The sequence below is a fragment of the Bos indicus x Bos taurus genome, chromosome 5, assembly GCF_003369695.1.
Source record: "Bos indicus x Bos taurus breed Angus x Brahman F1 hybrid chromosome 5, Bos_hybrid_MaternalHap_v2.0, whole genome shotgun sequence".
Taxonomy (NCBI): Eukaryota; Metazoa; Chordata; class Mammalia; order Artiodactyla; family Bovidae; genus Bos; species Bos indicus x Bos taurus.
In genome coordinates, this window is record NC_040080.1 from 28,585,699 (window position 1) to 28,598,117 (window position 12,419).

The following is a 12,419-nucleotide window of genomic DNA, read 5'->3' on the forward strand; positions in this document are numbered from 1 at the left end:
TGTACAGCAAAGTGAATCAATTACATGTATACATGTGTCCCCCTTTTTTTGGAGTTCCTTCCCTTATAGGTCACCACAGAGCACTGAGTAGAGTTCCCTGTGCTGTACAGTAGGTTCTTGTTGGTTTTCTGTTTTATACCTAATAGTGTATATATGTCAGTCCCAATTTCCCAATTCATCCCATCCCCTCAGTTCCCCCTTGATATCTGTAAGTTTGTTCTCTTCCTCTCAGGGGATACACAATGCTAAAGGTGTTGTTTGGTCTCTGACCTTCCACGTGTGCAGAGGACTGTTGAAGGGAGTAAGTCAAGTATCAGAAATACACTCACTGGCATTTAGTAAACTATTTGTTCATATATGTTACTGTTTCTGACATTTATCAATTGTCCATAATTATCTTTTTTGCCATTATTGCACCTACTGTATGTAAATTTTTTTCTAAAATGTACTATCAGTATTAAGTGTAAATCTTAAGAGTTACAAACTAAGATTTCAGGGAATTACAATAAATGGATCATGTTAATAATTCCTTAAAGTAGGGGTTGCAAGTTGCTGGGTCACAGGTCAAGCCCCATGCATCATGTTTTGTTTGAACAGAACAGTACTTTGTTTTGCTTTTGTTTTTAATTTAAAGTGCTTCAGAAAGGGCATTCAATCTTTACGCCTTCATTTTTCCTGGGACTCCCTCTTGTTTTAGCCTGTTGCCTCCTCATATGCAGCTACATCACCCACCGACCCAAAGCACCCAAGTGTGTAACCCCTAAATTAACGAGTTTATATAATCAATAGAAGAAACATATAACTTGAAGGGAAAGTCAAGTTCTTTACAGTTTCAAAAATGCTTTTTCTAATGATCTTTCACAGGAGGTGCTGAAGAAGGAGCTTGGCAGACTAGAAGAATTCTTTTGGTGTACAAAGACCTGTCACCTCCCTCTGAACCCTGCCCTATGCGTACAGGGGATCGATGGTGATGTAAGTTGATGTATTCAGTAGATAAGTTAAGTATTTTTATTTTGTGTTGTTTAGGTTTTGAAATGGCAGAAACAATTTGTGAATTGTTATTATAATTATTTAAGAAAAATTAATTGGATCTCATCCAAACTGCGTGATCTATTTGATGCACTGTGACCAGTTGGGATCACATTAACTGCATCAGCTATTTCACTGGTTTATTAATAGAAGCAGACTTTCAGTTCAGTGAAAAAAATAAAAATACTCCTTACTTAAATTGATTTCTTGACTTAATCAAAACTGGTTGGTTTGGTGACCCCATGTAGGCTGGTTTAATTTCATGCTTATTTAGATTATGTGTACACCCTTGCCTAGGACACGAATATATCATTAGCTATAACATCTCAGTTTTGATTCAATTTAAAATTCATTGATGTTCATGAGTCATGATGCTATGTGATATATTTTGTGATTTTACTCATGCCTGGAAAGCCCTTCTTAGCATCACTGAACTCACAAACTCCTTCTCTGCCAAGTCTCTATCAGTCACACTTGTCTGACTTAGAATCATTCTTTCTCCATGAGTTTTATTATTTTCTTTCTCCAAAATCCAAGACTAGAAGACTCTATTAAAAATGAATGATAAGTGACATTTAGAAGTGAAGAGATTAAACTTTCATACATACACAGTAAATGTTACATAACTGAAGTCTTAATAAGTCAAGGAAACAAATTTAATAATTAAGGGGAAAATTAGACCATTAGTATGAATAGAAGAGGGCTTCCCAGGAAGCACAGTGGTGAAGAATCTGCCTGCCAAGCAGGATACGAAAGAGACTCAGGTTTGATCCTTGAGTCAGGAAGATCCCCTGGAGAAGGAAATGGCAACCTACTCCAGTATTTTTGCCTGGGAAATCCCATGGACAGAGGAACCTGGAGAGCTACAGTCCATCCATGGGGTTGCAAAGAATTGGACACGACCGAGCATGCACACACCCACACAATGCATGAATAGAAAACATTTTGCTAAAAACTTAATGCTGTCACCTTGACAACTTTTCTGCTACAAAGACACCCTAAAAAGTTTCCTAATATACTTCATAGATGTATTTTGAACAAAAACAAAACATCAATTCCATAAGCTGAGGTGTCTATCAAAGCTAAAATCCAAATCATCACTGATTTTCTTAAAAATGTGTAACATTTTTATTATGAGTAGTATACACTGATTGATGCTAAAGATACATGGAAACTCGATATTTCAAAGACAGTGTATCTTTTTTTCTTTGGTTATAAGTATTAATATATTTTTCTAGCACTACAATCAAAAAACAGTTGGATCCAGTTAACAGTTTTTGAAATGAAAAGGAAGGTTTTTACATAAATAACTAGGTCATTTAAGCAGCCACATGAGCAATACATAGAAAGAACAATGGAGATTGTGAAGGCCAGATGTTATTTTTTATTTCTGCCTTATTGATTTGTTGTTATTGTTTAAGGAATATAAAGATTTTCTTTTTCAGTTAAAATTACATATCAAGGCCTCATGCAGGCCTTGGGGATGTGGAGCACTGGCTCTACTGGGTGGCTGTGGAAGTGTCCAGGTGAGTTGGCCAGGCCAAGGTCCCCACTAGCCCAGCAGTCAGCACCCAAAGTGCTGTGGCTGAGACCACGCTCCTCCCCTACAGCAACCCGCAGCCATCAGCACTTCTCCTGAAGCTGGCAAGTGCCCCAGGTGGAGCCATCTCTTTGCCCATATGCTCTGGTCAGCTCTGCTGTGCGTACAGCAATGAACAGGGAAAGTGGCAGGCGAAGCTCTCACCTGCAGGACATTTTAGTCTGTCCTCAGTCCTACTGAACAACAAGGAGGTCTGAATGGACACACATCACCTCTGAAGGTGCCATAAATGCAGCAAAATTCTAGTCAGAATCCACATCTGGTTAACCATCAGGGAATCCACACTTGTATGAAACTCTGGGAATGTAATGAGTATGTTAAGAGCTTTAGAGAAACCCCTCAGGCAGTGGTTCATCTGAGCACCCACTGAGGGGACAGACTCTATGGAAGTGAATGTGAGGAGACTTGTCACCACTCCTCCCGTCTCAATAAATATAGACAGGGAGAAACCTCATCAAGGTGACAAACAAGAAAAGCCTTCACTCTTCATTCCCTCAGAGGCACATCAGACAGCCCTTACTGGGGAGAAGTCTGCAGAATATCATGAGTGTAGGAGGCCTTCATTCAGAGTAGAATCTTTTTACAGCACCAGGCACTTCACACAGGTGACAAATGTTATGTTGAAATGAATGTGGGAATGCTCTCTGTTCTGATAGAAATCTTACTGACCACCAGAAAGTTCACACTGGGGAGAAGTCTTACAAGTGTAAGGAACGTAGTAAGGCCTTCAGTTAGAGTAAATCCAGTGTCAAATAAGATAGTCAGTGTCAGTCTTACTTGACACTGGGTTCCCCATGCCAGCGAACAAGCACATATGTGTTGGCAGTGTAGAAAAGCCTTCAGTCAGACCTCTAAATGTGTTGATTATGAGCAAGTTCACGCCAGAGAAAAGCCTTTTGAATGTGGCATAGCATGGCATTTAGTCTAGTGAATACCTTACTTTATGCTACAGACTTCACACCAGCAAAAACACAATAAATGTGGAAAATACATAGTTGAGACTCACACCTCATTATATATCACAGAATTCACACAGGTTAGAAGTCCTATGGATGTAATAATGAGTATGGGAAGATCTTTGGTTATACCACCAGTCCTCTAGGACATCAGAAAGCCCATGTGGGGAGAAAGCTGATAAATGCAGTGATGGTGGAAAAGTCAATACTGAGCTTATCGTGTGTCAGAAGTCACTCTGCAAAAGAGACTTAGATGTATAAAACAGTCTTTTGGACTCTGTGGGAGAGGGAGCAGATAGGATGATTTGGGAGAATGGCATTGAAACATGTATAATATCATATAAGAAATGAATTGCCAGTCCAGGTTCAATGCAGGATATAGGATGCTTGGGGCTGGTGCACTGGGATGACCCAGAGGGATGGTACGGGGAGGGAGGTGGGAGGGGGATTCAGGATGGGGAGCACGTGTACACTTGTGGCAGATTCATGTTGATGTATGGCAAAACCAATACAATATTGTAAAGTAATTAGCCTCCAATTAAAATAAATAATTTTTTTTTTTTTTTTTAAAAAGAAGTCACTCTGGAGAGAAGTCCCATGAAGGAGAGAGCATGGCAAAGCCTGCATACACAGTCAGCATTCTAGTTTAATCACCATCAGTTAACTACATTAGGGAGAAGCACTCAGGCCTGGCTCAATCCATTTCTTAAAACATGGCCCTTCAAGACAGAAAGCAAAAGTCTTCTTAGGTTTGGCTAAGCTTTCTTTATAAGAAGAATTCTCACCCCTACCTCTCTCATTCAGACCACTAACCACAATGGACCATTTCCTGTTTCACTAAGGGATGGATAGAATGAGAGAGTAGGAATAACTTAATGCAATCCTTCTCTACTCCTGGGAAAGTAAGGACCAGATTTTTCATTTACTAAATAGATTTCTTTTCCTTTTAAAAATCTCTTTTAAATCTATTTCAGCAGTGTTTACTTTACAACAAGAGAAGTCATATCATCCTTTCCGTATTCTTATCTTTCTCTATTCCAGCTCCTTTATCTCATCATTTTTATAAACTATCCTCTAAGACTTTGATTTATTCTTCCCTATCTCTTGGTTATGGCCTTCCCAATCCACATTTAACTTCTACTCTGAGGTGTCTTTGTTTGCCTTTTCCTATCTAGCAAACATTTTCTTTCACCTGTTTACTAATCTATGTCTTTCACAATCTTCAAATTCAGCTCATCTCTGAAATACTCCCTTCTTCAAATGCTTCCTCATTCAACTATGTTACATTGCCTTGTAAATTATTTTTGACTTAATGCATGTGTGTATACTTTCTTACCAACTTTCCACAGGCTCTTTCAGAGGTAGATATGGTGCCTCTTTCTATTTGCATATAGATAGTGGTTTGTGCATACTAGTTGTCAAGTGTATGGTATTTTTGTTGTGACTCTCAAAAAACAGACTGCATCTGAAAACCAAAATATGAAACAATGAAAGCACAATCACTCTCAGTGATGTAATTACAAAGAGGGGCTGAGTCTCCCTTAGCCCTTTGTCTCTTCCCTGGACTTGGCATGCCTCAAAGACTTTATCACCTCCCCCCATGCCTCTCATCCCCAGAGTTGAATGAGGAAAATTTGAAAACCACTAGTCTAGACTGTGGCCCAATACAGGGTTTCCTAATTAATACCATGACAGAAGGTCATATTCCCTGACTGACTGATTCTTGCAGCAGGAATTCATTACTTAACAGGCAGCCTCATCCTTTCACTGTAAAACTCAAATTGATTCAGTAAACAAGGGTTTCTGTTTGCCTGGGGATTATGTTAGATTTACATCGATAGGTTAAGAAATAGATCCTTTCCTCTCTTCTACCCATTTCAGACTTCTCAGTAATAATGACATTCAAACCGATCTTTCAAAATGTATTGATGTCATATTTTTACTAAGTTGATAAGTTAAAAGTATAAAATCCTTTTCCTTTTAGTATTGATTTAATTTTTCACTGTCAACATGAACTCTCTAATAACCTAAAAACATATAGCCTTTAGCACTCAAACAATTATAAGCACATAAAAGGAAAATAATGGAAAGCAGTCGATACTGTTTATGATATTGTTCAGCTTTAGCTGAAGATAAAATGTAAAGTATAATTGAAAAACATGAGAACAGGAAATATATGTTGTACAGTTATTTGTAAAGATAAGAAAATGTTCATTAACAAAAAGGGGGGAAATGCATTAATCTTTTAGAAGTACCTGATTAATATCAGACATTGTAAAAGCCATTTTATATCCATATACCTATTACATTTGTATGAGGTAGGATTTTTACCCCTATATTACATTAAGATACAAACATTTATTCCAATGTGAAATAGGGATAATGAGTCAGACACAACTGAGCAACTAACACACAAGCAAAAACATTTAAGTAATTTGTCCAAGGTGTTACAGTTGATGTGACAGAGTCCACGTTTTTTTTTTTTTTTTTTTAATTGGAGGATAATTCCTTTGCAACATTGTATTGGTTTCTGCCAAAGCAATGTGAATCAGCCATAAATATACATACATACAAAAACAAAACACTGGGAGCTGGCTGTGGCTCAGATCATGAACTCCTTATTGCAAAATTCAGATTTAAATTGAAGGAAAAAAGAACACCACTAGTTTGAGTAAAACTCCAGGAGTTGGTGATGGACAGGGAGGCCTCGCATGCTACGGTCCATGGGGTCGCAAAGAGTCGGACACAACTGAGTGACTGAACTGAACTGATATGTGTGTGTATCTGTGTGTGTGTATTCAGGCTTCCAAGTTGGCTGAGTACTAAGGAATTTGCCTGCCAAGCAGGAGACACAGGTTTGATCCCTGGGTCAGGTAAATTGTCTACAGAAAGAAATGGCAACCTACTCCAGTATTCCTGCCTCGAAAAGCCCATGAACAAAGGAGCCTGGAGGGCTACAGTCCATGGGGTCACAAAGAGTTGGACATGACTCAGAAACTAAACAACAACAACATACATATTGTTGTTGAACCTCCCTCCCACCTCCCCATCCTACCCTCTATGTTGTCACAGAGCAACATGCTGAGCTCTCTTCTCTGTTATACAGAAACTTCCCACTAGCTTTCTATTTTACACGTGGTAGTGTGTATATCAGTGCTACTCTTTCCTTTTTCTCACCCTCTTCCTCCTCCACTGTGTCCACAGGTCTGTTCTCAACAATTATGTCTCTATTCCTGTTCAGCCAAAAGGTTCATCAGTACCATTTTTGTAGATTCCGTCAGTTCAGTTCAGTCACTCAGTCATGTCCGACTGTGCAATTCCATGCACTGCAGCACTCAGGCTCCCCTGTCCATCACCGACTCCTGGAGCTTGCTCAAACTCATGTCCATTGAGTCAGTGATGACATCCAACCATCTCGTCCTCTGTCATCCCCTTCCCCTCCTGCCTTCAATCTTTCCCAGCATCAGGGTTGTTTCAAATGAGTCAGTTCGCATCAGGTGGGCAAAGTATTGGAGTTTCAGCTTCAACATCAGTCCTTCCAATGAATATTCAGGACTAATTTCCTTTAGGATGGATTGGCTGGATTGGCTAGATTCCATATATATGTGTTAATTCAAAATATTTGTTTTTCTTTATGGCTTACTTCATACTCTGTGTGCATGCTAAGTCACTCCAATCATGTCTGACTCTGAAACGCTATGGATTGTAGCCTGCCAGGCTCCTCTGTCCAAGAGATTCTCCCGGCAAGAATACTGGAGTGGGTTGCCATGCCCTCCTCCAAGGGATCTTCCTAACCCAGGGATCAAACCCACATCTCTTATGTCTCCTGCATTGGCAGGCATGTTCTTTACCTCTAGAGCCACCTGGGAAGCCCACTTCCCTCTGTATCAGAGTCCAAATTTGTATTCAGGTCTTTCTTAACTCTGTATCCATGTTTCTTTAAAATATGCTCTTGGGCAGAAAGAATGAAAAGGAAATATATTTTTTTAAATAGCAATTTCATCTTTTAGATATTAACCAACCAGCAAAAGCACAATACCCACCTACTACTTAGATTATTTAAACCCCCTCCACACCATCACTGCTTAGTGAGGAAAAAATGTCCTTGAAGATTTAAAACCTGCTGAAAAGCTGGCTTTTTAGTTTACAAATGAAGGCTTTGATTGGTAGACTAAAGTCTTTTTTTTTTTAAATAAATATGTTTCTTTGTTTCAAAGTGTAAAAATTATTCATATGTGTTATATTTGCTCGTATAACAGATTCCGCTGGGGCCATGATTTCAAACTGTTCTCTTTGCTTTATTTTGCTCACCATATTTCTCTTGCTTTTGTCCTGTAGGCATGTTCATATTTCACATCTAATGCTTTGCCGTTGAAGATTACCTTCATTAATGCCAATCCAATGGGCAAAAACATCAGTGTCATTTTTAAGGTACAGTAGCTCTCCTGAAACATCGAATTGATCCCATAGATAGGACTATTGATTTATTACTCAGAAAAATAAATTAGTATAGCTCTATTCCTCTGGCAACAGCACAGAAGCTGCCAGTTATTTTCGATTCCACATTTTCACAGAATAATAGTACATGCCCTACTATGATTGGCAATAAATCCAACATTACTGGCTCAAAGCCAATGAATCTTCAGTGCAAAACTCCGGGAGGTATGTTTCAATAAATGAAATTGTATGATCACCTTTGACTAGTACAGAAAGCAGAATTGTGCTGTTTCTAGAGAGGAAAGTCTTCTTTTGGCCTCCATATTAAATTTGAATCAAAATCAGCTGCAACTCAAATGATATGATTTAACATAAAATTCTTCTTAGTGAGCACTTGCTTATTTTAGTAATTTGGGTTGTTGTCTTCTTTTATAATAAAACATAAATATGGGCCATATCAGGCTTTAACATGGATCCCATGGGACAGTAGAGTAAAAAGTTACATACAGTTCAGTAAGAATAAAGGAAACATTTGCCAGTCATTCTATTAATGTGTTAAATGACGCAGCCAAACCAGAAAACAAGGTCTCAGAGTGGAATTTGTATTCAATTCTGACTAGTTTAAGGATCACACTTATTGCTGCTGCTAAGTCGCTTCAGTCGTGTCTGACTCTGTGCGACCCCATAGACGGCAGCCCACCAGGCTCCTCTGTCCCTGGGATTCTCCAGGCAAGAATACTGGAGTGGGTTGCCATTTCCTTCTCCAATGCATGAAAGTGAAAAGTGAAAGTGAAGTCGCTCAGTTGTGCCTGACTCTTCTCGACCCCATGGATTGCAGCCTATCAGGCTCCTTCATCCATGGGATTTTCCACACCCATATTTTTGCTGTGATCTGTGTAACCTCAAGCATTAAGAGTTCCCCCAGCACTGCATTTTTGGTGAAGGAAAAAGAACCACACAGAATCTCATCGTGGCACACAGTCTTCTGAATATAATTTAGAAAGCGTTTTCAAAACTGAGCCTCTTAGTAGTTAACAGCATAGAACTGTCCTTCCCCTTTGGACATTTTCCATTTCCTTCACCTATGCTAGAAAATCACCCCTTTATGATTTCTTGTTATCAAAGGCCATTTATTCTGAAAACTTTGTAACTGCCTTCAAAATAAGAGAAGCCAATAAGTCAAAGTCTGATGAATCATATATGTGCTATTTATACTCCCAGTCAAGAAGCTCCAGGTAATATAAATGTGTATCAGTGTATAAACTTGTAGCACACCAAATATATTTCCCTCTGAAAGAGATGTCACTTGGCTGAGTTTGAAATTTGGATGAACGTTTGTCTAGCCTCTCTTCACCAGACTTTGAGGTTAAGAGGCTGCACATGGATAGTAAATTGAAAGATTGTTATCAGGGAACAACATTGCAAGACACTTCTAATTTGATGGCTGAAGCTTCTATAATCATTTAAAAGAAAGCTCTTGTTTTCTTTGATCTTCTATCAGAAACACGGGGTACTCTTAGTGCTAAAAGAACAACTGAAACCACCCTAAGTCAGGCTGGAAAGTTATTCAGAGAAGGAAATGACATATACTGAGTTGTTGAAAACTTTCAATGGAATTCAAGAAGAAACCCAGAGTCTATAATTTTGTTTCTAACAGGCTGGAGATGATCTCCGTCAGGATATGCTTGTTCTGCAGATTATTCAAGTGATGGACAATATTTGGCTGCAGGAGGGCCTGGATATGCAAATGGTCATTTATAGATGTCTATCCACAGGAAAAGGCCAAGGTCAGTATAGATTAGAAAGCTGACTTACATTGCTTATCTCATACATTTATTGGTAATATGCCCTCAGACTTTCTACAACTTTCATTTTAGATGACAAATTTTAAAATCCAAAGAACTAAACACAGTCATTCTTCTTCTTCTTCTTCTTCTTCTTTTTTTTTTTTTTTTACAAAGAATTAGTTTCAAAAACAATGAGCCAAGATGATTTAATATCATCAAGTGACTAAAGTCACTTTAGTCATGTCTTACTCTTTGTGGCTCTATGGACTGTAGCCTGCCAGGCTTCTCTGTCTATGGGATTCTCCAGGCAAGGACACTGGAGTGGGTTGCCATTTCCTCCTCCTCCAGAGGATCTTCCCAACCCAGGAATCAGACTTGCATCTCTTATGTCTTCTGCTTTGGCAGGCAGGTTCTTTACCACTAGCACCACCTGGGAAGCCCCAAACATAGTCATTCTTCTTTAAAAAAAGAATTGGCTTCAAAAACAATAAGCAAAGATGATTTATATAAAGCATAATGTCCTTCTAAATATTAATCAGGATTCTGACAACTTAAATGTTAACTGTAATATTCTTTTGAGTGTCTTTAAGGATTATTTACATTAATAATTCATATTTTTTCTCTTTTTTAAGCTAATAATAGAAAGGTCTGCTTATTCATAAAAATTACAATTGTTTCCAATTAAGACAAAATTTACAAAGTTGCAAGCACTTAAAGGAGTTCTGAAAATTCTAAATAAGTTATCAACATGCACTTAGTTTCTGAAAGACTTTTGAGTAAAGTGTGATATCAACAATCAAAGATGATCTGTATTCAAACTTTGAACTTACTTCAGCATTTCTCTTTATAAAAGCCAAGACATTAATATGGAAATATAATTACATATGTACACATTTTCAATGAAAATAAAATGTTGAAGATCCACACAAATAAGCAGACATCAGAAGTAAAGTTGTACTTAATTACAATCATGCTAAATTGAAGAAATAATTTCTAAGGTATCATAATTTTTTTACATGTGGCAATTGCCACTTAAGATTTCATTAAATTAATTGGTATAAAATATAAAAGATATGGGCTTCCCAGGTGATACTAGTGCTAAGGAATCTGCTGCCAGTACAGCAGACACAAGAGACCCAAGTTCAATCCATGGGTTGGCAAGATCCCCTGGAGAAGGAAATGGCAACCCACTCCAGTATTCTTGCCTGGAAAACCCCATGGACAGAGGAGCCTGGCAGGGCTACAGTCCATGGGGTTGCAAAGAGTCAGACAAAACTGAGCACTTGTCAGCAGCAGCATAGAAGATATATCTGCATAAACAAAGGGATAAAATAATCATAGAATTGGAAAAAGGATTATGTTGTTGTTGTATTTAATTCAGACAGAACTACAGTTTAAACCCATCATCTTAAAAGAAAAACTGTTACTGTCTTCAGGTACCCTCCAGTTCCTGGGGTCCCATCACTAGGCTCAGTCCTCCAGCCAACTGAGATTCAAGATTTTAGAAGCTAAACATGGAAGCATCTCCTAGTTAACTTGCAGTTATGTAGTTCAGGGTTACTGTTACAAGTCAAACTGCCCAATTATTTTGATTCTAATAAAAGGGCCCTTGTTTCCATGCCAAGTGTACCACTCCTGAACTTCTAACGTTCTAAATCCTGAAAGTCTTTTATTACTGCTACTACTCAGAGATCCTTATTCCTTCAGTTTTATTCTCCCTTTTCTCACATAAATGACCTAATTCTTTCATATCATAATATGTTGAAAGGGTAAGAATGAGCCAAGGCTTAGATGACCCAAGCTGAGCTTCTTGATGTCACACGGATTACTTTTTATTCAGAAATTGAATACAGCAATAGCCTCAGTGGAATTCTTCAATTCCATCTCTTTGTTTCTCTGTTTACAATCATAGGAATGTAATGGAGACTAAAACTTTTAACTTTCATAAAATAGTTCAGCAAAAATAACCCTAGACTTGCCCAAAGTTAGAGATATAATTAGGCAAACAAGTTATTCTTCCCCATCCCCACTATCTACCAACAATTTCTTTAGTTGTAAGATTATAATGGAAAAAAACTTCTTCCACAGAAATGGCCACCATTAAAGCAAATGTCTTTTTTAGGCATTTAGGTTTCATTTTAAATCAGGTTCCAAGGGTTATTGAATATCTACTGTTCTCAAGAAATGTCACAAAGTAATATGCATGTGTGCTAAGTCCCTAGTATCTGACGCTTTGCGACACTATGGACTGTAGCCTGCCAGGCTCCTCTGTCCATGGCATTCTCCAAGCAAGAATACTGGAGTAGGTTGCCACCCCCTTCTCCGGGGGATCTTCCTGACACAGGGATCGAACCCATGTCTCCTGCATCTCCTGCACTGCAGTTGGATTCTTTACTGCGAAACCACTGGGAACACCTGTCACAAAGTAAGATAGGGAATACTAAAATGACCTAAACAGGGCTGTTGGTCTTAAGGAGAGTATACTCCAGGCCACAAGTTAATATAACTTTATCAACATTATTGTTAATTCTCATGACCACTTGGGATATGGTGTTGTAGGAACTTTGGGAGAGATTATCAGAGCAGATAAAATTTCTTTAGGATTTATTT

At 38.3% G+C, this 12,419-nt stretch overlaps 1 protein-coding gene across 4 annotated transcripts in view; it reads left to right on the plus strand.

The window, feature by feature from the left end:
• PIK3C2G (phosphatidylinositol-4-phosphate 3-kinase catalytic subunit type 2 gamma) overlaps positions 1-12,419 on the plus strand; it is a 664,807-nt gene that overhangs the window by 474,046 nt on the left and 178,342 nt on the right. For all 4 annotated transcript variants that reach the window (XM_027541447.1, XM_027541446.1, XM_027541448.1 and 1 more), the window contains 3 exons: positions 865-972; positions 7,924-8,016; positions 9,680-9,809. In XM_027541447.1, coding sequence (XP_027397248.1) covers positions 865-972; positions 7,924-8,016; positions 9,680-9,809 — 331 coding nt within the window. The remainder of the gene's footprint in view (positions 1-864; positions 973-7,923; positions 8,017-9,679; positions 9,810-12,419) is intronic.